Consider the following 27,961-nt stretch of genomic DNA (forward strand, 5'->3'; position numbering starts at 1 on the left):
TCTGTTGCTCTCCTCTCCTGTTGTCTGTCCGAATATCGGTTGTTAAGTCGCGACGTGTTTCCGGGTCCAAAGTTGGCTGAGGCGCTGTCTTCGAAATGCCGCAATAATAATCATAATTAATTATATTTATATAGCGCTTTTCCGAGGCTCAAATACCCTGACAATATGGGGAAAACGGGAAAGTGCTGTGTCCCTTGTTGTATGAATAGATCCGAGTCTAAAAAACTATTAAACTGTCATTCTACCGCTGTAGTACACTGGTATTCTGGTGCGGAGAATTTCTGGTTTGGACTCGGAAATTGCAAAACGTCACGTTTGACGTCAGACTTAACCGGATATTCAGGGCTCTCAAGTCTCACGCAATTTTTTATTTTTACTACCCCTAGTGGTAGTGGCCCTAAGCTGCAGCCTAGGTAAGCCTATAATCTGTGCATGCTCGGGGCGCATTTTTTGCGCCCCGACCGAGAAATAGGAGACAGCCAATTGGAGCGCTGCTACAGCTCACGTGTAAGCCAAAAGTATTTGGCCTGCCATAGACTGCCATTCGGCCGGCACCCCGACTCCTCCCCTATTTTCACAGTGAATTTTACACACACACACACACAGATAAAATGTTTATTGTATTGGAGGATTTTTAATGAATGCTGATAGGCGCCGACAGAATATCAGCCGCATTTTATGAATAAACAATGTTTATTTTAAAAAATCTTTTACAAGTAGCAACTAGGAAGTGGGGCTGCGTTGGAAGGTGGGGGCGGCGCCCTAGCGCCCTCTATTGGCCAGCCGCCACTGGGTGTGTGTGTGTGTGTGTGTGTGTGTGTGTGTGTGTGTGTTTGTGTGTGGTGGTGGTGGTGTGTGTGTGTGTGTGTGTGTGTGTGTGTGTGTGTGCGTGTGAGTATCAGTCGAGGCAGAGGACAGGCAGCACAGGTTCATTGTAATGCATTGAATGGAATGAAGAAATACCAGTTCTCATCTCATGGCATGCTGCTCACAATGAGCCTCTCCTGGTATGTACACAGTATGTAAGAATCTCCCGTTTGTCTCCTGTTTTTCAGGTGCACTTTAAAGAACCTCTCGTTCTACCATATCTCAGAGGTGTTCTATTGGATTCAGATCCGGTGACTGCTGGGAAGGCCACTCAAGAACACTGAAACTCATTGTCATGTTAATGAAACCAGTTTAGAAGATGGGTAGATCTCATGGTCAGCAACAATGCTTAAATAGGCTGTGGCATTCAAGCAATGATTGATTGATATACAAAAAACATTCTTCACACCATTACACCACCAGAATGAATGAGAAGGTGTTTGATGTTTAATTATGTATATGTACTGTACGTGTATGTGTATGTATGTATGTATGTATGTATGTATGTATGTAGGCATGTGATAAGTTTATCCTTTATACATTGAGTAAAGAAATTATAGTGTTTGAAATACAGTACAGTATATATATTTTTTTCTCATCCTATCAAACTTGTCTTGCTCAAGACATGATGACATCTAAACAACATGTTCAATCTAATCCTCTCAGGGAGAGACATCCAGAGAGACTTAAGGTAAGCTAGCTATAAGGTAAGCTCGCTATAATTTGTCCTGTGCACTGTTCAGCAGGAGAGGGCAGCATGTACAAGACCAGATAACTACTGTTATTATCTCAACCATTACTGCTGCTACTTACACTACACACTACTGTTGTCACTGTTTTATTGTACTATATTATATTGTATTTTTGATATCATTGATTGTTGTTGACTGCATGTAAGATCCCAAAGCGTTTCGCTATATCAATTACGGCTGTTTCTAAACCAAATATATTCAAGTACATTCATCGATAAAAGACATGGAAAAGGGAAGAAAGTCAGCTGGCACAATTTACAGCTGTGTAAACATGTACAGACACAGACGCATACACACACACACACACACACACACACACACACACACACGCACACACACACACACACACACACACACACACACACACACACACACACAGACAGACAGGCTGAACAAGTCAGACTGGTTTTCCTATGATCTGTGCAAACACTGCCACTCCTTCCTAACGAACATGCTCACACTTTTACAGCCCAGGTGAGGGTGAAGTGGGGGGGGAGAGGGCATGGCCTTGTCCCCCGGGGGAGGGGCGAGTGGAGGTGGAGAGGCAGAGGATGAGAGCTGTTGCCTCACATTGGATTCCTGTCCTGGAGAGGTTCCTGTGTGCACAGGTAAGGTGCTAACTCAAACAACTATCTGGTTTTAAACTCACACCTTGATTGAATCGTGTACTGTAACCTTGATGCAGCTACATTAGCCTACTCTGTCATATAGTTGGGTTGGAATGTATGTGCGTAGACCTTTTAGACATGGGCACCTTTCTTTTGTTATCAGGGTTTCAGTATACTGGAGAGTTCTAACTTTCAGTTTGCATAATGACTGGAACTGTTTTGCAAACAGGTCACATGTAGATATGAGGGAGCGTGTGTGTGTGTTGGTGTGTGTGCGCACGCTTATATGTGTGTGTGTACAAGAGCTCTAGTAGAAATGCCCTGTGGGAGAAGTGTAGTAAATTATAAAAAAGAACATAGGTGATGAACTGAATGCTTGAATAGACCACTAATATACTCTATATCTCTAACAAGTGTGAGGAAAATACACTTTGACCTCGTTCTGTAGCTATTGATATTTCAGTGAATACTGTGATGTCTGATTAGGCCGTGGTCCAGTGCTAAGGTCCACGGATAGATATTGATCTGGCAACACCATAGTAGGACAGTAACATAATAGTGTTATGTGTTCTCAAATGTGGTTAATAATATATTAGGGGAAAGATTGTACTTTTCATGAAGTGTGGTTGGTGTGAGTTGAATTCCAGACATTCCAGTGTTCTGTCTCTCTCAGGTTGAGGTAAATAGATGCTAGATTAAAGGTATAAATATATCAATATACAACCATTTTTGTCTGAAACAAGCATTGTTCCACTGACCACGGATGGGGGGATGTTACCTCTCGACTTAGCTGAAAAGTTCAGATTGCAAGGTGTATGACACATACTTGACACGACACAACCAGTTTCACCTCTTTAGGGGGGGTCTTTGAATTCTAACGAATATTACACAAGCCCCTGAAAAAAAAATAAAAAAAAAATAAAAAAAATGGCCAATTATAGGTACAATCAATACATGTATTTCTCAGGGATGAAACTACACTTCTATAAAAGAACAATGTAGGAATACTTAATCTAACTACAGAGGCCATTTCAGAACAATCTGACCAGGGTCTGGTCTTACGGCTTTGTTGACTTGACATGGACCCTGACCCCTGATGCAGTGATGTGTAGCGGCCCTCTGTTTGTGTTGTTGTGTGTCGTCTCAGCCATGGAGGGTGTGTTGATGGGAGCGGCGCTGGTGTTTGTGTGCAAGCTGGCCTGCAGCGTGTTCCTCCTGCCGACCGTCTCCGCCTCTCTCGGTCCCGTCAGCTTCTGCTGCAGCTGCCTGCTGCTTCTCACTGACCTCCTGATCACAAGTAGGTGTCCGTCTGTCCGTCTGTCCGTCTCCACCCCGACGGTTACCAGGGGGAGGCTGGTGGAGGTAGAACAAGGGGGGGAGGGACGGGGCTCATTGTAATGCATGGAACAGAAGGAGGAATGGTAGCGTTCCATTGTTGTTCCATGCATTACAATGAGCCCTGTCCTCCGATGTCCACCTCCATCGGCCTCCCCTGACTGTTATGTCATGTTAGGATATGTACTAAAGCCATATGCCTAGAGAAAAAAAGACCAAATTCCAACAATTGACCGATAAGTTGATTTCATGGTAATGTATGAGATCCATGATGACCATACATACAGTATGACCCTCCCCCCCTCCCCCACCACCCATATGTCCCCCCCCATCTCTCTAACAAGGTTTGACTCCCGGTTGTTTCTCGCTCCCCCAGTTTTCCTCGTGGTCTTCTGGGTCGCCGAGCCCTGGCTCCCTCCGTTGGCCGCGTCCAGTGATGTCATCGCCCTGCGCTTCCTGCTCTTCCTCGGCCAGACCTACGGGGCGGTGCTGGTGATGACCGTGCCGCTGGTCGCCGTGGAGACCGCCGTGAGGCTGCGCTGGCCCCTGGTCGGCGACGGCCGCGGGGGGGCGGCGCGGGACAGAGAAGGTGACGGAGGCGGGGATCTGGAACACGTCTCTTGCTCCCCCGTGTGCCCCCCCGTGTGGAACAAGTCTCCTGCTCCCCCGTGCGCTGTGGTGATGATGATGGTGGGGGTGGAGGGGGGGGCAGGGGATAGCAGGGGCAAAGACACACAGAGAGAAGGAGGAGGAGGAGAGGGGGAGGACCGTAGCGAGGGTCTGTCCCACGGCCTGGGCTTCCTCTGCTGTCTGCTGGTGTGGGTCTTCTCCGGCTTCCACGGGCTGTGGAGCTGGAGGCTGGAGGAGGCGTGGACGGAGGATTGTCTGGAGCTGACGGACCGCTCTCTGATCCTCTGCCTCCCCAGCATGCTCGACGCCCCCCTGCCTAGCCTGAGTTACCCCTGCTGGGCCCTGATCTCCCTGGTCCTCCTGCCTGTCCTGTCCGCGGCCTGGGCCCTGCTCAGGCGACGACAGCAGCTAGCCCAGACGGCCCACACCACCCGGACAGACACCACCTACCCGACCACAAGCACCACGCACCTGTGGAAACGCGCCACCGACACGCGACCGCTGATCCAACTACTGCACCCCTTCGAGCCTCCGTCGTCCAAGCCCCAGGTGAACCCTGGGATCACGTCAGCGGCGATGTCACCCACGCCGCCCATGCCCCCCCCGCCCCCGCAGTCTGTTGACCCAGAGACAACACGGAGCAGATGCTGCGTTCACGGCGCATGTCCCGGGAACGACCCGTCACAGCTGTCGCCGTGTCACCATGGCGACCGCGTCCCCCTCGTTTCCCCAGAGTGTTGGTTCGTAGCGGTGGCGGACAGCGGAGGACTACAGGAAGACAAAGGCACAGAGAGAGACAGAGGAGCCACGGTGGAACAACACACACACTCTGGTGGTGTCAGCAGCAGACAGTCGGCGGGGGAGGAGGAGCGGGGGCGGGGGGGGGAGTGGGGCTTTCCCAGCCTGGGGGGCGGCATTACAGTACGTGTAATGACAGTACATGTAATGACAGGATGTATGTGTGTGTTCTCCCTCTGCGCGCTGCCTCTCAGTCTCAGCGTGAACATTCTGCTGATCAGGAGCATAGAGTCACTGTTGGAGTGGAGTATCTATCCCCTGGTATCTCCTCTGGCCCCGTAAGATAAGATTCAGATGCAGAGATCGGGGGGTGGCCTAAGTCAACGTCAACGTACTCTTAAGTACTCAGGGGTGAGATACTGTAACAAACGAGCCTGACAGAGATATGGTTAGGTTACTGAGGTGTGTGTGGGTCGGGGCTGTGGTGGGAGGAATTCGTGCAGAGCTTGGAGGTGTGTGGGTTGGGGCTGGTGTGGTGGGAGGGATTTGAATTGTTAAGCCATGGGGATGGGATCATCTGATTAATGTTGCGTGTCACTAGACAGCTGGTCTGTCTTGTCAATAGAGGTCCGGTACGGTCAATGGTGGAGAACTCTCACTCACTCTTAGCCGACTGATCATTCAGGTAGACACAGAGAGAGTAATCTTTGGAAAGCCACTTGGAGATTTGCTTGGGGAGGCAGGTTGAGGCTCGCTAACAAAGACAATAGACAAAGACGTACAAGCTAATCACGAGTTGGCTAACCACTCGAGCGTTCATTCAGCCAGATACAACATTAAGAGGGCTCTCATAAAGATAGTTATCGGATAGATATGCGAGTATCTTTATGACACAGCATATAAAGCAAGTGGACATGTATACTAAAACGCTTGCTCTCTCAGCTCAGTGGTTTTAAGAGTTACTGAGAAGGAATCTTGATTCGGCTTGGGTCACTGCGAGCTGTAACACATTCCAGGTATTGAAACACCAGGGGAGGCCACGGAGGTAGGAATCGGAGGACAGGCTCATTGTAATGCATGGAATGGAATTAAGAACGGTAACAAACGGTGTGGAATGGTGCGTTTGATCCTATTCCTTGTTCCGTGCCATGCATTACAACGAGCCCGTCCTCCGATGTCTACCTCCGCCAGCCTCCCCCTATGAAACACACACAAACAGCGTGTTCATACAGGCGCCTAGACGATCATGTACAAACAATCCTCAAATGCCTTACGTCGCTGACACATTATTAATTAATCCAATCATTAAAGTTGACATCCAGGTGAGGAGACACTGATACATGTATGTTACACCACTCGACCACCAGAGGGCGCCCTAGAGCTACAACAACCGCAGGCGGAACGCATAATATGAGACCGTTGCGCTCCTAGGTGATGTATATCGCGTATCTTCTATACATTGAAACAGGAGACGGATGAGGGGATTCCTTCAACAAAGGAGGAGAGATGGAGGATGGAGAGATCGGGTCCCCCCTCTCTCTGAGATAGCCAGAGGGTAGACACACCCAGTGTGCGAATTAAATCACGGTGTGCGGGGGAGCCCAGGGATTAAAGCAAAAAAAAAACAAAAACAATATCTCCTGACGGAAAAAAAAATTCAGGCCAGATCGGGGCCGGTGGCTTTCCGTGCGCAAAGCGCGCGTGCGATTTTCCGTTCTACGTTCTAATGCTTTGACTTTTCTTTCGAAAAATGTGAATACATTTCCGCGTTGTCGAAAATCAATGACACATCGCTAGTCAACTAACACGGCTTGTTTTATGAGCCTGCTAACAATGTAAAGTAGTGTTGTAGTTAACTAGGTAGCAGTCCAATCCATTACGTTGCAGTATTTTGGCTTGACTAGCAAGTTTGTGTTGTGATTCTCAACAACGTTGAAACGTAGTTTCACCCTTTTCCATATTTTTGAATAATAAATGTGTGGACTGACGATGTAGCGCAGCCTAACTTATTCTAATAATTATTTAACATAGTTTTATTGTGATAATTATTCCCCCCTCCTCCCAGACTTACAAGGTCACATTATTATTGGATTGGTTGTTTGCGTGCCGGGTGAAGTTAGCTAAACATTTAACCTGCTAGCAAGAGAAACATCATGTCACTCTCCAAAGGTCTAAAGAGGAAAGTTGACGGTGGAAACAGGGCATTTAGGAATGGACAGTGAACTATGCGTTCATCCTACCTGGTTTCATCAATGCAAAGCCGTTGTGAGACTCACATTTTCCGTGCTCACAATGAATGTTCCCTTCCACCTATACATGCGAGTCGTCCTTTTCATCAATGAATGTGATAAAGACGCACTGACTAGAGGAATCGATTGGTGCATAAAATCCTTGAGAACTGACGGATTAAAGTGACGTCCATAATAATAATAAATAATAATAATACATTAGACTTATAGCGCTTTTCTAGACACTCAAAGACGTCCATATCACCAGATAGCCAACAAATAGTTTTAATTTTTTTGCGCCGATTTAGTTGTCAATGTTTTTCATAAAATTAAACTGCATTTGCTTTGTTACTGTTCACATGTGTGGTGCAGTCACATTCACATAGCCTATAAGTAAACATTAAGTTTGAATTATTTACTGAGCTGGCGTTACTTTTTTTAAACCACACACCGCATGTCGGCTATTTCAGCAGCACGCACCATGTCCACCTACTTATCACTATGAGGGGTTCAGCGTCAGTGCACCCCGCTCTGTTACCTTCGCATAGTTGTAGCCAATAAAGGCCTATATGTAGGCTATATAGGCTATTATATATCATTTATATACCTAATACCAACATCAAAATAGATTGTATGCCTCTACAAATCATATTACACCAGGTAAAATCCGTCACAACTTGGAATAAATCCATCGCAATTTGGAATATTTTAGAGCTCCCCCAAAATTTCACAAACCATGTTTCCAGGGGAGCTCATGTCACCACTAGGGGAGCTATAGCTCCCCGAGCTCCCCCTTATTTCGCACCCTGGACACACCGCTGCTGCAGACCTGCGTCTTTCCTGCCAAAGTATTCAGACCTGTACAGACAGATACTGTACTTCCACTGTGCAACAGTGACTCAACCCAGGACACAGGATGACTCAGCCCTGAACAAGCTGAGCTTACTGCACAAGGTGCCATTGCATAATGTTGAAGTTGGAGATTGGACTTATTGGTGCATGTGTATGAGTTCATAAAGGAACCACTGCTTTCTGGATTGGTGTCCAGTAGGCCCTACTGTTACCGTACCTATATGTATGTTTACATTTACATTTACACTTTTGGCATTTAGCAGACGCCTTATTCCAAAGCGACTTACAATCAATTACATTTGAATGCTTAAGCATGTGAATCATCAGTCCACCATTCGTGGCAGGAAGAGTCATCTAGCTCAGGCCCGGGGCCATTGATAGAAGGAGAAACCTTCTTCTACCACCTTCTTCTAAATGTATGTACCATTGCCGTGTACCCCTGTGTTTGTGTGTGTGTGTGTGTGTGTGTGTGCATGTGCATGTGCATGTGCGATACTCACAAACTGTTAAGAGCCGAGGACATGATGAAATCCAGAGGAAATGTCTGCCGCAGGGAGGTTTAATTTAATCAATGATTCAATAAAGTTCTGTTAACAGCTGTTTAAAAGACTATCATCATTGACTGTCAATGGTCACTGAGTATCACACATGTTTGATACCATTCCCCATTCTGTTCCATGCATTAAGAGCCGGTCCTCCGATGTCTACCTCCACCAGCCTCTCCTGATAGGTATCACAAGACATTTGCATGCTGTGAGGTGTTAGAGGTCATCTGACGAATATCGTTTTTTTCGGTCTCAACATTTGCATGATCTCCTAACCCTAAACAAAGGTGATATCACTGTACACCAAACAGCTGGGGGGATGGGGGGTATTGCATACTTCACCTACAAGCGGTTTATTCTCAACACTGGCTCTCCAATGACCCCCCTTCAGGGCAAAATGAGTCATGTAGAAAACAACTTCCACACAACCATCACTACTGCATCAAACGTGCCTTGCGGAGGTCGGGCTACTGTTACAATGAGCAAAATGCTCTCCAGACTGGGTCTATGTTCAAACCACGTGTCCCCTTTGAGTCTGGTTCCTCTCAAGGCTTCTTTCTCCCAGGGAGTTTTTCCTTGCCACTGCGTTGTCTATTTCTCTTCTCTCTAGGGAGTTGTTTTTCTTATCTTATTTTTGGGGTCTATGGTTTGGTGTTTATTGTTTGTGTTGTTTTGTTTTTTGTTGTGAAGCACTTTGTGACACTGTGTCTCTGTAAAACAGCTATACATATACATTTGATTAATTGCCTTAATTGTAGATGACACTTACACACATGCTTGACACCATTCCACATTCCGTTCCGTGCATTACAATGAGCCCGTCCTCCGATTTCCACCTCCACCAGCCTCCCCTGAGCCTCCCCCTCCACCAGCCTCCCCTGTCTCACAAGAATGTGGCCTTGTGGCAAAGAGCTCTTTTCAAAACGTAATGGACAATTTCTCCTGAGGTGAAATCATCTCGATTACAGGAGTGTCAGTGAGAGAAAAGTACACTGTCGATAACGAGGGAAAGTTTCACCGAGACCACCATCGTGTCCTGGGGGGGCCGCTAACCGCTATGAACAAAAGGCCCAGTGTTCATCTCCACACCCCCCGCGCTCTGAGAGGTAGTCATGATGCAACTAGAATCACTCGGCCTGAAATTAGCATTAATAATGCAGCACCAGACAATGTCACACGTGCACACAGGAGAGTCGGTCTCTGAGCAACAGCGCGTCCATCTCCGATGTCCCTAACCTCTGTCTCCCCCCTGCTTCAGATCTCCACATTATTCAATGGTTTCATGAAAAATTAATGATAAATCGATTCTCTGCTTCTTTATAGAGCATCCTCCTCCTCCCCTCCCACCTCTGCAGCCCCCCCCACCCACCACCACCACCTCCGACCCCCCCCGGTAAAAACGAGCAGACCACTGAGTGAGAGGAGTCCTCATCCCAGGCAGTTGCCTCCCCTGTAGTGAGTGTGTATTGTGCTCATGCAGACAGTGTGATCCATCACAGTGGCTGTTCTCTGCTTGGTATTCATGGCGTTCAGAGACGCCTCAGCCAGGAGGCAGCAGGCTACCAGAGAGCAGAGGGAGGAGCAGCCTGCACCCCGGCCTCTGCATGGCTGGAACAGAGACAGGGTCCACAGAGGCTGGGAGCTGCCCTCCTCTCCACTGGACTGCACCAGGGGAGGCTGGCGGAGGTGTGACACGGGAGGACGGGGATGTAATTGTGATTGTAATGCATGGAACGGAATGAGGGATGGTGTCTAAGACACGTGTGCTGCATATGTGCTTGAAGCAGAGGAGGCTCTGGAGGAGGTAGACACCGGAGGACGGGCCTCCATGTTATACATGGAACGGAATGAGGGGATGTCATTGCCATGTGTTTGATACCATTCCTCATTCCGTTCCATGTATTATAATGAGCCAATCCTCCGATTGTTCAACCTCCACCAGCCTCCCCTGATGTGTATCCATGCACACTGTTATTTGTCTGGTAGGGCTAGGTTTCTACTCTCATGTTCTGCCATGCTGTACGGAAGGGGAAGATAGATACCCTATCCACCACCCACACTGAGGCGTGTTACTGGACATGCTTGAACACCTCAGGGGAGGTGTAAAGGTTGTGCATCGGAGGACGGGGCTTGTCAGAATGTCAGGTAGTCTCATGGGATTCAACCAGCGGAAGCAGGTGGTGGTGGAGGTAGGAATCAAGGAACGGAATACGTGTTTGACACCATTCCTCATTCCGTCCCGTGCATTACAATGAGCCCGTCCTCCCATTGCCACCTCCACCAGCCTCCCCCTAGTGAACACGCATACTGTAACAGGCAATGTAACAGGCAATCGTCGTCGGTACGTGTCATTGTTGAATTTCACAAAAGGTCAAGAATCGTCACACACATCTCGACAGATACAATGGTTTTACCGGTCTTTTATTGTACGTTAACACATTTTTTCCGTGAGCCTCTAGCAGCGAGAACACACCAGAGGGCGCTCACACAATGACGTGCGCTCAGCGGTCATCATCCAAACACACAATCATCATCATTATAATCAATAAAAGTGATATAATCATCGTCGTCGTCATCGTCATCACCACCGCCACCATAACAAGTAACCCACCACCACCCCACAATAATAATAATAATAATAAGAGAGCAGTGTTGCTTCAGACAGACCCCACAGAGGCCCATGTGTCCTAGCAACATACTCACAACACACCAACACAGGAGGGCACTGCCCTGACTCTTTAAGATGGACAACACAGACGACACACACACACACACACACACACATATACACAACGGCCGAGGGGAGGCGGGGCTATCGAGGTAAAGGTGACGTCTTTCTCGCTGTTTTTTTCTCTCAGGCACGCGCCCAGCTCGCTTATGCATGAACACACGCTTGCTAGCATGCTCACTCATGCACGAATGAACACGCGCGCACACACACACACACACACACACACACGCACACACACACACGCACACACACGACTTGGCTAAGGAACAGGGGGTTGTCATTACAGAGTCTGAAGGACAAGGGGGCTCACAAGAGCACTCTAGGCACAAGGGGCGAAGGAGCCGACACACAGCCGAGCCTCAGAGAACGTCGGCGGACCGCGTGTTTAGATTACAGCAGAGGCCTGTATGGATGCCAACAGCAACAACGGGCAGTAGAACAATGCGAGTATAGTCAACATCCCTTTCCTCTGCCGTGAAGCCTCCCCGCATCTGGTCTTCATCACGCAGACAGACTGTTATTATTATTCAAACAAAGAAAAAAAACATTTGGTGTCCATAGCATCGCCGTTTTCCAACAACATTTTGAATGAAAGAGACAATTGATTCATTTCAAAAACATTCTAGACTTAAAGACCCCCCCCCCTCCAGTCAAAGTCGGACATTTTAAGCGGAAATGTATTTTTCGTAGAGTCATGCCGCTTAAGTTTCTAGTGGTCTCTGTCCCTATTGGCCGCCAGTAAGCCGGCAGATTACTGGCTATGATTGGTTGGTTGGTTCATCCTGATGGACCAGAGAGCCCTAAGACATGGTTACGATGACGCATCCTGGGAGGAAGCAGGGAGGTGGAAGAAGCAGGAATGTTCTTGAGTGCAGAAAACACAAAGTGATATAAACAAGCACAGGTAGAGAGAGAGAGAGAGAGAGAGAGAGAGAGAGAGAGAGAGAGAGAGAGAGAGAGAGAGAGAGAAGAGAGAGAGAGAGAGAGAGAGAGAGAGAGAGAGAGAGAGAGAGAGAGAGAGAAAGAGAGAGAGAGAGAGAGGGAGAGAGGAGATCGAACATGCTGGAGGTTTAGAGAAGAGTGCAGAAACCACCAGACCATGAAGGGAGAGATGGAGAGAGGGAGAGATGGAGGTGAAGACAGTGGAGGGAGAGATCCAGTTGAGGCTTGACCTGTGATATGTACAACAGGCAACAGGGTCCCCCATTCCCATAGCAGCATCCCATACAGGCTGTACACCACCCCCCAAACACCCTCGCACGCACGCACGCACGCACACACACCCCTCCCAACACCTTCACACACACCCCCTCGCAACACACACACACCGCAGGAATCAGGGGATGTGTCACACACGCACACCACAGGGGATGTGTAGAGAGAGAGAGAGGGGGGGGGGGGGGGGGCAGAGAGGGAAAGCTGTGAGGACAGAAATGAGGAGTGACAATCACAAACCCACCCTCTCCACCCCTCCAGTCAGTCACCCTGTGAACAACATGACCCTGCGTGGACAACGGGGCTGCCATCTTAAATTATTATGTACATCGGCCATTTTATCAAGAGCTCGGAATGACGATGGAGAGAGAGAGAGAGAGAGAGAGGGACACATGGTGGTGACCTGAGGAGTGGGTGTGTGTGGAACTGCGACATCATTTTCCATCAGTAAAGGGTGCGCAGAGGGGGCGGTGGACGGCCGCCACGTTAGACAGTTTTGACGAGCGCGCGCGCACACACACACACACACACACACACACACACACACACACAGCTGAACTGCCGCCAGAGAAAGAAATGGAGCGTAGAAGTGTGTGTGTGTGTGTGTGTGTGTGTGTGTGTGTGTGTGTGTGTGTGTGTGTGTGTGTTTTGTCAGACGCTTTCTTCCACAAACAAGAGCGAGCGAAGCCAAGAAGAACAACAGGGGGGTGACCAGTCTGAAAGGTCTGGCTGCTGGGGCCAGACAGGGGGGGGTCTCAGTCAGGGGCCTCGTAAGGAGGGGGGGGGCCCTGGGCCTGTGCAAGGTGAGCCTGGGACCGTGGACGTCCAGCAGAACAGAACCGTGGTTCGGTCTGATAACCGGATCAGTCTGGGAGGGACAGTCACAGCATAGGGATGACATCACAACGCCTTGGTGGGATTTATTGTACATCAACATCATCATCATCGTCGCCGAGTAGGGTCTTAAGAGGGCCCCTGGGTTGAGGCCCTCCCCACTCACGACCTGACGCTCCTCCACAGCATCAGAGAGGTTAAAGGTCAAACCGTCCCTGTCGTCCCGGGTGAAAGCGGTGAGTCTCTCACAGGTGGAGAAGAGAAGAGCAGCGACACACACACACACACACACACACACACACACACACACGCACGCTTTTACATCCGACTTATACCCAACAAATCATTTTAACACTCGCTGTCTAAACTCTTTTTTTCCCATCTCCATTTTCCTCCATTTCCTTAAAAAAAAAAAAAAACATAGTTTAGCCTTTTAGAGAATCTTCTATCCATCATCTCACGAATCATCCCTCCTCAGGTGGTGGAGGTGGTGGTACGTCACCTCCCCCCCTCCCCCCCGTCCACGCGGGTTCGGGGCCGCTCTTAAAGGCGCACGGTGTTGATCCTCAGCGGCTGGACGTTCTTGCCGTTGGCGTGGCTCTGGCCCGGGCTGAAGTACGGGTGCAGCTTGGCGGGGAACACCTTCTCCCGGTAGGTGTACAGCCAGGACATGTCGTCGGCGTTGTAGAACACCAGCAGGCCCTTGGGATAGTCCAGGTACACGCCCACCTTCTCCAGCTTGCTCTTGACGTTCAGCCGGGTCCAGGGCTCCGTGCAGGCGCTGTACTGGCTGCCGTCGTGCATGACGATGCACCAGAACCCCCGGCTGGGCTGGATCTGGATGCTGCCCTTGCGGCTGACCGTCTCGTTGGCCACGCCTATCATCCACTGGGTCTTCTCCGACACCATCACCTCCCAGTAGTGGACGCCGCCGCCGAAGCCCTCCGCCCCCAGGACCGACACCTCCACGTCGAAGCGGCGCGGCGAGTCCTGCAGGGGCTGGGGGTGGAGGTTGCCGTAGGCCACGATGGTGCAGTCGTCCGAGAGGATGAGTCTCTGGTGGGCGGTGATGGGGTCGAGGGTCAGGGCCGCAGGGACTGGAGGGGTCGGGGGGGGGGGAAGAGGGGGAGGGAGGGAGGGAGAAGAAGAAGAAGAACACACTTAGCATCTATGTGACACCACGGATAAAACCTGAAATGGGAAGGTGTACCGTCATCCATAGAGCAGGTAAATGATGGAATGCAGCTCACTAACATGCTCTATCATATATATATGTTGATAATGTAAATTGTGATTTTTGTGATTTTGTCTGGATATGAAATATAGGGATTTTTATTGATCTATTTCAATGTTGTGTTTTGTTGTATTAAAATGTATTATTATTGTATTGTATTATAATGTATTATTATTGTATTGTATTATATTGTAATTGATATAGAGATCTTTCTTGGTCACGTGGCCGGAAATTATATATTGATGACTCAGAGAGAAGGTTGAATCGTAATCATTGTATTAGGCAGATCTGGGTTGCATTCCCATGTACAGATGTTTCCAAGGCAGCATGCTCTGTTAAGTCCAAGCTTCAAGCATGGCTACGACATGGCTGGTGCCGAGCCTGGCTGTGGCATAAAGAGATGCCAAGCCAAGTACTGATGTTTGTTACAGCTTATATACAGTTCTCAGAGAGGGAAATAGCTTTACCTCGTAACTTACAATAGTGACATTAGTTCCCATACATGGCTATTCTGTGTTCATGCTGTTCTGTCTTGCTGACCACTGCAGTGAGGCTCCTATGTCCTTAGAGTTAAACTGGTCTCACTGTTACTTGATATGGTATATGCATGCTCCTAAAAATGTTGTTTACTACTGAGAGTGGGCACACATAAAATATGTTTAAGGTTAAACAATGAGTATTGCAATATTTGATAGGCACACAACATTTTGCATAGTCACACAAAAACGCATCATATCAGCTCACTCTTTTTTTACCCCATGATGTAAGATTAATTTGACTGGTAAATTATTTCTATTGAAAAACATGTGGAGTTCTTAACAAAGTCAATGAATGACCACATCAGAAATAAATTAGGCATCGGTTCCATCATACAAAGTACATTATATGTCAATATAACAATGTCTGGAAGTAGATCTTCAATCAAAGGTACGGCCTTGTGTTTCTGGTAACAAGGAGTGCTATTTGATTCTTTGATGGTCATCAGTCTTGCACGTGTTCTTGCCTCTGTTCACAGCGTTAATAGGTTTTATTAACTTATTAGACAATTTTAGCATTATCATTACACTACACCCCTCCTTTTCTTGACTTAAGTCTATAAAATCTTAGGCTCTCCATCAATGGATTGTGGAATTAACCTGCTCAGAAACAGTTGGAAACAAAAATACAGATGTTAAGCATAAGTTTGTTAATTGGGTTATCTGGACTGTTGTTCCCGTCCCATAGAATTCCTAGAAGAAAGTTTGTAAGTTCATGCTGTTGAATTCAGCTGTTTACTGCTGATGACACTGTTAGTTGCGTGCGTCAGTACAATTGAACAATTACGACTACATAAAAGTATGTGTAAGTCTCTCTTGTCATCATCATGTCTCTGTCCTAAATCATAAGAATTAACATTTCCATTGTTTGTCACATTGAAATGTCATTAGTTTGTCTCATTTCTCTTGTTTCATCCCGCAATAGCTTCCTTCAGCATCTGCAACATTCTCTCCCCACTTCTGCAATGGTTAATATAGACCAGATCTTAACAGCATCTCGGTCTCTGAGTCCTTCGCTCAATGTCTCTTGATTTCCTTGATTCTGTCAGGAAATAGAATTGACAGGCATTGTCAGAATACATTCCAGGTCTTTCTTGCTGAATTGTGTTTTCTCCATCAGAATTGTCCTCCTTTGATGTTTCATAGTCTTAGAGTCTTAATGCGTATTTCTCTGTTCACTAAATCAATCAAAATGTTATATGTCTGCTGAATCAACACAGATTTGCATGATAATTTCAATATGAGACACATTTGTCTATTTGTTGTATGTTGTAGCTCTGTGTGTGTGTGTGTGTGTGTGTGTGTGTGTGTGTGTTTGGTTACAGGAGCAGTCTCCGTTCTATTAATAGCCTAGGGTCAGAGTTTTAACACTCTCGCCCTGTTGTGAAGCTTGGTTCAGAAATATGGTTGTTATTCATTTCATTCTTAATGATAACATTCTGCATGCCATACATAGTAGTTTGCTTCCCATGATGTTAATAGACATGCGGTTTTAGTAATCAATTATGTTGATTGAAACTTCTCTTAGAGTCTTTTAAATATTATGGCCAAATCTTTTCAAACTTAGTTTTCCTCAAAGTGCTGTGCTTTCAATCACGTATTTAAGGTCTTGTCCCTAGCTTCATACACAATAAATATATTTCTGTACCTTACAGATAAACATAATAGACTTCTGCTTTGTTCCTTACAAAGTTCAGAATCTCAATAAATCCTAACTCTCAGTGTTTTGACCACCGTCTTTGACTATACAGCGCCTTCTATTCAAACTATAATTATTTTAATTTAGTACTTTCCAATATCAATACATCTCCTTTTTGAAAAAATTGAGATTCGTACTAGAACAGCAATTCAGGTTAAAGCAAATTATCATATTGTGCCTTACCTGTTTCGCTGAATCTAGCATCCTGTTCGTTAGAAGCCATTTGATATAGAGATCTTTCTTGGTCACGTGGCCGGAAATTATATATTGATGACTCAGAGAGAAGGTTGAATCGTAATCATTGTATTAGGCAGATCTGGGTTGCATTCCCATGTACAGATGTTTCCAAGGCAGCATGCTCTGTTAAGTCCAAGCTTCAAGCATGGCTACGACATGGCTGGTGCCGAGCCTGGCTGTGGCATAAAGAGATGCCAAGCCAAGTACTGATGTTTGTTACAGCTTATATACAGTTCTCAGAGAGGGAAATAGCTTTACCTCGTAACTTACAATAGTGACATTAGTTCCCATACATGGCTATTCTGTGTTCATGCTGTTCTGTCTTGCTGACCACTGCAGTGAGGCTCCTATGTCCTTAGAGTTAAACTGGTCTCACTGTTACTTGATATGGTATATGCATGCTCCTAAAATTGTTGTTTACTACTGAGAGTGGGCACACATAAAATATGTTTAAGGTTAAACAATGAGTATTGCAATATTTGATAGGCACACAACATTTTGCATAGTCACACAAAAACGCATCATATCAGTAATGTATTGAGTGGACCCCACTAATAGTAGCCATTGGTTAATGGCTAATGGGGATCCAAATAAACAAACAAACAAACAAACTTGGCATGGAGGGACATGGAGGGACTGGCTAGACCTGGAGGATGTCGACAATTAAGAGACGACAGCCGCCCGGAGCATGAATGTATTGGCAGATACTGCACGTGAGGTTGTGGTTAAACACTGTTTACCAAGGGAGAGAAACACATACATACTACTGTTATGAGGGAAACCCGTTTAGACACAGGCTCTAAAACTGCAGTGTCATTGGCTGTGGCCCATTCCTCACTATCACCGTTGTGCTGGGAGTTTTATGCTGAGGCAGTCAAAACATCCAAGCAACCCATCCCATCCAGTGAACTGGAGAAGGGGGGGGGGGTGTGGGGTGAAGTGCAGAAATGGATTTTGAAAATGTTATTGTTGTAAAAGTGATTCAACGGGACAGCTGGGTGGGTAACCAAGGAGACACTTCTGTATAGGAGGGAGGTCGCGGCTGACGTTTGCATCTTGTCCGTGTGTCAGTACCGCTTCTGCGGGTTTTTATAGAAGAAGGGTGACACACCGAGAGGCTGAACAAGCTTGTTAGGAAAGCTGATTCTGTCCTCTGTGGTGTCACCCTGGACACAGTGGAGGAGGTGGCCAATAGGAGGCTGTCACCATGGACACAGTGGAGGAGGTGGCCAATAGGAGGATGAGGACCAAACTCCTGGCCATCATGGACAATCCCTCCCATCCCCTACATGACACTGTGGCAGAGCAGAGAAGCTCCTTTAGCAACAGGCTATTACAACCACGCTGCACTAAGGAGCGCTATAGGAGATATTTTCGGCCTGCCGCAATAAGACTTTGATAAAAATATAATATTAACTCCTCCGGCTGGCTTGATCGGGGTGATCAGAGTCAGGCTGGGGGACGTTCAATCATACTGGACTGTTGTTTCTAATGTTTCAGATTACTATTTTATTTTATTATTCTATCGTCATTTTATTTTGTTGTTGTTGTTGTTGTTTGTGACGTGAGCTGCTGTAATGCCTTCATTTCCCCTCTGGGATCAATAAAGTACCTATCTATCTATCTATCTATCTATCTATCTATCTACAGGGTTCCCACACCTTCTGAAACATCAAATGATCTTTCTATCTATATGGTGCATTCATGGCCAACTTGGAAACTCCCACCTGTGATCTCGGACCTCCGAGTTCGGAACATTCAAGTGATTTGAGGTTGAAAACTCCAAACGACATGAACGGCCCGCAGGTGTGGGCTAACGTTAGGCAGATATAAGCATAACAACTTTCCGTTTTGCAACTCTGCAAAACGCTAAAAAAACGCATCTCATGAATCTCATGAAACAGCTTAGAAAAAAACCACATTGTTGTCCTTTTTTCACTTCACTTAGTGTAAGCTCCTATAAACCTGGCCATGCTCTCGGTTTACATGACGTCAAAGGACTACAGGTCGGAAGCTCAAGGGCGTTCCCAGACGTGTTTCCCACTCCCAAATGGAATGGATTTTTCCCCACTCTGAGCTTGTATTCCAGAGTTTCCAACTCGCCGACCCCGTTAGCTACAGATGGGTGGGCTCGTTCTGCTCGACCAATCACAGGAGAGGGTCATGTCGTGAGGGTTAATCGGGATGACTGACGACTAATAATCATGTCTCGTGAAGTCGTACTCTAGCCGTGTTGACATGAAACAATCCCGATTAGAGAGAAGAGTACTACCAGCCATGAGGGATGACTGAAGCTTCCCATCATAGAATCACTTTGTTTGTCGTCGTAAAACCTGATCGAAAGAACAACAGGAGATTTAGGCTACAGTCTCTATTCAAAGTGTCCTCCACGGTTTGGTATAGTGAGCTCTGGGTGCAATGTCATGCAAAGCTATGCAAATATAGTACTGTAGAGAGAGAGAGAGAGAGAGAGAGAGAGAGAGAGAGGCAGAGAGAGAGAGAGAGAGGCAGAGAGAGAGGGAGAGACAGAGAGAGAGAGAGAGAGAGAGAGAGGGAGACGGAGAAGGAGAGAAGCAGAGGGAGAGGGCAAGGGAAAGGGTGAGAGGGAGAGGGCAAGGGAAGAGAGAGAGAGAGGGGGAGACAGAGGGAGAGGGAAAGAAGCAGAAGCAGAGGGAGAGGGCAAGGGAAAAGGGCGGGGGGGTGAGAAAGAGAGAAAGAGGGAGAGTAGTGTAATTATAGACATGGGAGGAACATGGCCCCGGTCTGGCCCGATGCCGACAGGAGGCGGCGAGCTCCGTGCAATTATGTGGGTTAGAGCAGGGAGAGAGGAAGGGAGGGAGGGAGAGAGGAAGGGAGGGAGAGAGGAAGGGAGGGAGGGAGTCTCATAGCAGCTCTCCTCCAAGCAGGCCTGTTCAACCACTAAACACCACTGGCTTCAGTCATGGTGGAAAAACTCAGACAGAACAATGCAGCCTTGTTCTCCTCTCGCCTCTCCATACCGAGAGAGCAGGTTGAAAATAGAACAAGGGAGGAATCTGCCCAGGCCGGACCTTCCTCAGTGTTGATGTGTCTGATGTAAACAGCAGGCTTGGCTCCTGGCCAGCAGGGCAGGACGATGTCTTCATACCGCTCCACAATGTCATTGCCCAAATGCTTTGTTCTAATTAATCCATTCAGAAGGTCGTAGTCACTCACACACACAGATATGGCACGCAGGGACAGGCGCACACGCGAGCGCACACGCACACACACACACACACACACACAGACACACACGCACGCACACAGACACGCACGCACGCGCGCGCACAGTCGCACACGCGGACACACAGGTCGGAGAACACTAATGAAAAGGGCAGTGGGTTCAGAGAGAAGAAGAAGAGGTAGACTACTATTAATCCTCCCCAAACTATCACATAGAGAGAGAGAGGGATGATGGGAGGAATGTCTTTGTGCTGTCACTGTAGCAGCCGCCAGTGATGGATCTCAACCAATTGTTCTATTTGGCGAGCAGTCAAGGAGCCGCCCGGCCTTCTCCCACGAGGAGAGGGAGGCCAAAATGGGAGAATTGATTTGAAGGAGTGAAATATTCCTTGGTGCATTATTTTAAATTAACCCCCCTCTCACAGTGAGTGATGGCCATGGGCTGATGGAGGAGAGGGGAGGAGAGGAGGAGTGGAGAGGAGGAGAGAGGAGAGTTCTCTGTCAGCTGGACAGACACAGAAGGGCACCTCAGTCCTCCAGCTTCAGGCCTGCGTTACTAAACTCAGAAACATCCCATCCACAAACCTCACATTGTATATTTTCTCACGGCTAAATGATTCCGTCTCTGAATAAAAGTATCAAAAATGATCATGCTTGTGATCGTCCCTTTTCACTACATTCCACCCCAAACTGTTGCGTGTCATGACTTCACGAGGAGCTGTCTGCGATTGGCATGTGTCAGTCCACCAAAGAGTCCAGTTCAGTCAGGACAGGTCAAGTTCATTCAATTCAGTTGAATCGTTTATTTAATGAGACGTAGGTCGTATATTGGAGTTTTGGTGTAATTGGATGGCTCTGCCCTGTATAGTAACCTGCCTGGAATTTAAACAACTATTACATACGGGGATGGGTGCTGGGGACAGACGACAACCACACAAATCATCCTCTCATAGCCGGCGCAGCCTTGTCACACTGTTGCTATGGAGGAGTGTAAGCCTGGCGGGCGTTAAGCCTCTGTCCCTTGAACATGTGATGTTTTGGCGTACGGGTGAACCAGCTGGCGTGCCACCTGATGGACAGCTGCGCCGTTCTACTTAGAGAAACCCTGCCTGGACTAACCTCGTCTCCCCAGGCTACAGCAGAATAACAACCACTCAAACCTGGCCTTAGAGGGAGCTCATTTACGGAGGAAAGTATTTGTTAGCATTTGATTTTCAGGTAATCACACAGATGCGAGGAACGTGTGTGTGTGTGTGTGTGTGTGAGTTGGGGGGGGATTGGATCAATGCGAGGTAAAGTCAATGGCAACGCGTTGTCCGTTTTCGACGCACTTTTTTATTGCTTAATAATGAAGGCCGAGTTGGACGCGTTGGTCCACCGGTCTGTCTGGGAACGAAGGCGATGTTTTAAACTGACGCTGTGCTTCGTTCGGTGTGAGTCAGTGGGTGTAAATGGTCGGTGACGCAGGTTGCATTACCTGGTGAAATGTCCTGAAATAGAGACTTCCATATCGTGTACTGCAGCGGGCCCATGTACTTGGAGGTGGGGAAGTCTTCGTACGTCAGGTTGGTCTCGTGGATCTTCCCTTTGATCCTGCAAGGGGAGAGAGAAAAGACCATCCCTGTCACTGTCAATCATTGACCGTCTGACTCTGCTTTTCATTCCGCTCCACACTCAGTTACTCTGCTTTCGAGTAAACCGATCTCTCGTTGTCCTCCGTTTCAAAGTCATCCTGCTGTTCAACCAAGCAACTCCGCATTCCTCTGGTCGCCTATGGCCCCGAGCTGTACAGCAGGAGAGATTAGGATCAGGACGTGGGGTCGGGCTCTAATGCGAGTAAACCATCTATTATACTGCGTCAGCCCCCCGCATGAACCGTTCCCGTCACTCCCACGCGTGACCTTGAGTTCAGGGTGGCGGTGGAGCGGAGGTGGGCCGCCACTCTCTTTGAACTGCGTCACAACCTAAACTAAAAGACGAGCTTAGAATCTGTCTGACAACAGTGGAGCGTTGAGCTGTGTGATGAGAATGAAAAAAGGCATTGAAATGAACAAAGAACAGCTCCATTCAACAGACTGCGATGACAGATAGCCTCACTGTGTACAGTATTTCTACGGCAAAGTATTTTCCTGGCAAAGTCATGAAAGAAAAACAACAACAACAACCCTGTCAAGCCTGTTTTCCTGAAGAGTTTTGTCTGCCACCTCTACACTTCCTGGAACGCTTTGTAACATCATCTGAAGCCAAACTTATGTGTACAGCGTCGGTTTGTTGCTTCAGTCAAAGCCCTCTGGGGGATATCTGCTGTGAGAACACGTCGAGATGCAGCGTACCTGGGCCACTTCATCAGTCTTTTCTCAAATGTTAGAAGGGATTAAACACTTACAATTAAATCCCCCCCGAGCCCCCCTCCTTCCTCCTTCCCAGACGTCAACACTACCTAACGAGGTCTGTACACCTCCTGAACATCCACCCTGATAAACAACCTGAACACCTACCCTGATAAACAACCTGAACACCTACCCTGATAAACAACCTGAACATCCACCCTGATAAACAACCTGAACATCTACCCTGATAAACAACCTGAACATCCACCCTGATAAACAACCTGAACATCTACCCTGATAAACAACCTGAACATCCACCCTGATAAACAACCTGTTCAAAGTCTTGTTAGCTCAGCTCTGTACTTCCTCCGAGCCAGTACCTTAACCAGTATCCTTCATAACCAGTACCCTTCATAACCAGTACCCTAACCAGTACCCTTCATAACCAGTACCCTTCATAACCAGTATCCTTCATAACCAGTATCATAACCAGTATCCTTCATAACCAGTACCCTTCATAACCAGTATCATAACCAGTACCCTTCATAACCAGTATCATAACCAGTATCCTTCATAACCAGTACCCTTCATAACCAGTATCCTTCATAACCAGTATCCTTCATAACCAGTATCCTTCATAACCAGTACCCTTCATAACCAGTACCCTTCATAACCAGTATCCTTCATAACCAGTATCATAACCAGTACCCTTCATAACCAGTACCCCTAACCAGTATCCTTCATAACCAGTATCCTAACCAGTATGCTTCATAACCAGTATCCTTCATAACCAGTACCCTTCATAACCAGTACCCCTAACCAGTATCCTTCATAACCAGTATCCTAACCAGTATGCTTCATAACCAGTATCCTTCATAACCAGTATCCTTCATAACCAGTATCCTAATCAGAACACTAACCAACATCTTAACCAGTATCTTAACCAGTACCCTAACCAGAACACTAACCAACGTCTGAACCAGTACCCCTAACCAGTATCCTAAGAAATGGGTCACACTACGTTACGAGGTGTTGTGTATATATCAGGGGGTATACATAACAATAAACCTCAGTGCGCCGTCTTACGAATGTTTGGGACTGGGGTAGAGAGCTGATCCCAGAGCGGATGTAGCGAGCACTGAGTAAGCGAGGCACCTCTCGGAGGTCAGGGCCACGCCCTCCAGGAAGTCGTGGCGTCCCGTCTCGTCGAGCCGCTCCTGGAGGATCTGGATGCCCTCCTTGACGTCGCGCAGCTGCTGGCTGTAGCGCTGGATCTTGTGCTCGATGTCGGAGAGCGTGCGCGCCGTGTCCGTCTCCAGCTCCTCCAGCATGCTCTTCTGGCGCTCGCGGAGGAAACGCTGCAGCCGCTCGAAGGCCTCGCCGATGGTGGCGCGGAGACCTTTAGCGGACGTCTGGAACAGGGGGGTGGGGGGGGAGATGCAAGGGGGAGAGGGGAGGAGAGAGATCTTGTTTAGTTTAGGTTCGAGGGAAGCGCCAAGCTTTGGAAGCACTGGAACGGGAGGGAGGAGAGAGAGTTTGTTTACTTAGGTTAGAGGAGAACGCTGAGCACTGAGTTTAGGTTTTTATTGCACTCCGTCAAAACAAAACTGTGACCGTACCTTCTCACTTACCGAGAGTCTCCCAACTCTGTTAGTGCCGAGGGTGAGTGAAAGCTAAAATCAACCACATTGTCGACGTTCTAGAGTTGCCAAGGGTGACTCACCAAAAAAAGCATACATTCTTATGCTTCATTTCAGGAGTGTTGTTGCTAGGTAAATACCACATAGAGCAATCACCTCAGCTTGCTTACTTGTGTTTTTTGTCAAGTGTGATGTTGGTGTACCTTGTCTCAGCCACGTGTTCTTAGAATATTGAAATGTTTTATTTTAATTAATGACGTTACTTTTCAGGATGCCATGTTGCAACTGGCCGGGGACTTCAGCTGAAAATTAGACGACTAGGCCTTTTTTTACTGTATTTTATATGGTTCATGTATTTGGACTGTCCTCGATATAATAAACTAATAAACTAAACTAAACACTGGGTGGTGGGTGTTCCGGGGAACTCGTTGGCAGTTGGTGAGTTAAGCAGAATGTCAGTCAGTATAGTCTAGAATGTCAGTCAGTATAGTCTAGAATCTCAGTCAGTATACTCTGGCTTCAGCATCACTTAATTGGACGAGAGTCAACATCCCCGGGGATTACAACGTGTTTTAATCACTCACTTCCCTGTTATGTAAACGTTCCATTCATCGATTTAAGTTGGATGTTAACATCTGGTTGACACGGTAAAAGGCACGGAGAAAAAGAAAAAAAGAAAAAGAGAGACAACAAATCCCTTCTGTGGTGTTGACGCGTGATTTGAAACCCGACAGCCAGCGGCGTGATCGATGCGAACGTCAACATTTCTCTTTGTCTCGTAAGACTTTGAAGTGTGACACGGTGTAAAGCCCCATCATAGGGCTGGATTGTACAGTAGGCAGCGGTATGGAGGCCTTAGAGGACTGTCACGGTCCTGCTGTTGTCATGGTGGCGGGGGGGTGGGCTCAGGTAAGACAGGGAGGGAGATGGTTATGGGACTCAGTTGGTAGAGCACGGCACTAACGAGGCTTAAGTTCGGGGTTCGATTCCCACTGGGAGGGGCACATATACTGCAAAAAAAAAGAAAGAAAAAAAGTATGCACTCACTGCAATGTACGTCGCTTTGGAGAAAAAGCGTCAGCTAAATTGATTGATTGATTGATTGAAAACCTTTATTGTCCCCAATGGGGAAATTTTGTTGTCAAACAGCTCAGTTAGGGCAGAAAACATTCAGTACAGAAAACAGAAAAACATTCAATAAAATACATAAAACAGTGCAGGCTCAATAAGTAAAAAGTTCCAAAAGTTCCATCTCCAGGTCTCCCCCACCCTGCAGGGCCTGGTTGTAGAGTCGGAGTGCAGCTGGAATAAAGGACTGTCCAAATCTTTTTGTACTTTGACGGGGGAGAACAAATCTGTGGCTGAACTTGCTCCTCATCCCTGCCAGCTCGCAGTACATCGGGTGGGAGGGATTGGCCAGCATGGCCGCCAGTTTTTTCCCCATCCTCTGTTCTGCCACCACCTCTAGGCTGTCCAGCCCGGTCCCCACCACAGAGCTGGCCTTCTTCACCAGTTTGTTTAGCTTCGCAGCATCCCTGGCACAGATGTTTCCACCCCAGCAGGCCACGGCGAAGAACAGAACGCTGGCAACCACCGACTGATAAAACATTTGCAGCAGCTTGTTGCAGACACCGAAAGACCTCAGCCTTCTCAGGAAAAACAGTCTGCTCTGCCCTTTCCTGAGAAGAGCCTCGGTGTTGTCAGTCCAGTCCAGTTTGTTATTAATTTGTACTCCCAGGTACCTGTAGGAGTCCACCCTCTCGACTTCCACCCCCTTGATGGTGATGGGGGCTGGGGTCCTTCTCTTCCTCCTAAAATCCACCACCAACTCCTTTGTTTTGCTGGTGTTAAGCAAATGGCGTATATATGTTACGGTACATGTGGGAATGCGGTACATGTGGGAAAACTAGAGTTAGGGTTAGGTGCTACGGTGCTAGGGTTAAGGTTAGGGTTAGGGTTAGGGGTAGGCATGCCAGCATGTACCAAGTCGACGTAGCACCTAACCATAACCCGAGTTTTCCCACATGTACCGTATTCCCACATGTACCGTAACATATATATATATATATATATATATATATATATATATTATAAATATAAATAAATCCTGATTTCATGGTGGTGGTGGTGCTCTTGTAAGACAGGGAAGGGAGATGGTTATTAAGCCTGATGTCATGGTGGTGGAGGGAGATGGTTATTAAGCCTGATCGTGTGGGGTCGTCTGAGCGCAGTGTGTTCTGGGTGTGAAGGCAGTGATTAGTGAGGGCCGGAGGCAGGCAGATACAGGGATGTTATTACAGGCGGAGAGCCGGGCTGTTGATGTGGGTGGAGAGCCGCAGAAAAGAAGAAAAGGAAAAAAAAACGGGTGAGAATTGATATTCATACTTGTGGCGGTGGGAAATGGGAAGGAGACGGACATCAGAGAAAATAAACCACCTCCGAGATAACAGCTGGAGATTCAGAGAGAGAGAGAGAGAGAGACAGAGAGAGAGAGGGAGAGAAAGAGAGAGAGAGAGAGAAGAGAGGCAACAAAGGAGACGGTAGATCTAAAAAGGCTCTCAGAATACCAAGAGAACTGCCGAGTGTGTTCAAAGGAAACATCATCTCTGTATATACTGTTCTAAACCTCTCTCTCTCTCACTCTCTCTCACTCTCACTCTCACTCTCTCTATTCCTCCTCATCATCTCTGTATATACCGTATTTTCCGGACTATAAGTCGTGGTTTTTTTCATACTTTGGCTGGTCCTGCGACTTATAGTCAGGTGCGACTTATATATCAATAATTCATAATCTCTGACTGACATGAACTGACATACGGTAATCTCTGACTGACATGAACCAAGGAGTAACTTCCGCTAGCGCCTCATACACGATAGAATAGCCATTATACTTGACAATGTGGACATTAAACACGACAATGTGGACATTAAACATGATGTTATGGACCTTATACACAATGTTATGGACGTTAGAAACGATATTAAAGTCATTTATTCCTTCCAGAGGCTGTTTAACGTTGCAATGTTGTACCCGCGAGTAGCATTTTGCTACTTCCGGTAGCGCTTCATACGCGATAGAATAGCCATTATACTCGACAATGTGGACATTAAACACGACAATGTGGACATTAAACATGATGTTATGGACCTTATACACAATGTTATGGACGTTAGAAACGATATTAAAGTCATTTATTCCTTCCAGAGGCTGTTTAACGTTGCAATGTTGTACCCGCGAGTAGCATTTTGCTACTTCCGGTAGCGCTTCATACGCGATAGAATAGCCATTATACTCGACAATGTGGACATTAAACACGACAATGTGGACATTAAACATGATGTTATGGACCTTATACACAATGTTATGGACGTTAGAAACGATATTAAAGTCATTTATTACCTTTTAGAGGCTGTTCAAAGTTTCATTTTCCCTCCGCGACGCCATGTTGTTAGCCCCGCGCTAGCTAGCGGACTTTACACTCGATAATACAAGTATTCCTTAACCTTTCAGAAGAAGTTTCAACGTGAATTATGTCCTTCCTGGGCTTACAAATCCTCTCATGTCTCTTCACAGTGCCAGACTAGAGTCAAGCTCAACAGGGTCTTCTTTCCCCGCTGATTCCGCCAAGCCCGTTCACTTGAACCATGCGACTTATAGTCCAGTGCGACTTATATGTGGTTTTTTCCTCTTCATGGCCCATTTTTGGCCTGCTGCGACTTATACTCGGGTGCGACTTATAGTCCGG

The 27,961-nt window shown here is 47.2% G+C and overlaps 1 protein-coding gene across 1 annotated transcript in view; it reads right to left on the reverse strand.

Annotated features, from left to right (window-relative positions):
• Positions 1–13,870: 13,870 nt before the first annotated feature.
• Positions 13,871–27,961, reverse strand: part of trim62.1 (tripartite motif containing 62, tandem duplicate 1) — a 65,033-nt gene continuing 50,942 nt past the window's right edge. Inside the window, exons 4-6 of the mRNA XM_080545581.1 lie at positions 23,731–23,987; positions 21,723–21,838; positions 13,871–14,432 (exon numbers count right to left, since the gene is read on the reverse strand). Coding sequence (XP_080401707.1) covers positions 13,879–14,432; positions 21,723–21,838; positions 23,731–23,987 — 927 coding nt within the window. The 3' untranslated portion in view covers positions 13,871–13,878. The remainder of the gene's footprint in view (positions 14,433–21,722; positions 21,839–23,730; positions 23,988–27,961) is intronic.

This window comes from Nansenia antarctica (genome assembly GCF_963989245.1).
Source record: "Nansenia antarctica genome assembly, chromosome: 15".
Taxonomy (NCBI): domain Eukaryota; kingdom Metazoa; phylum Chordata; class Actinopteri; order Argentiniformes; family Microstomatidae; genus Nansenia; species Nansenia antarctica.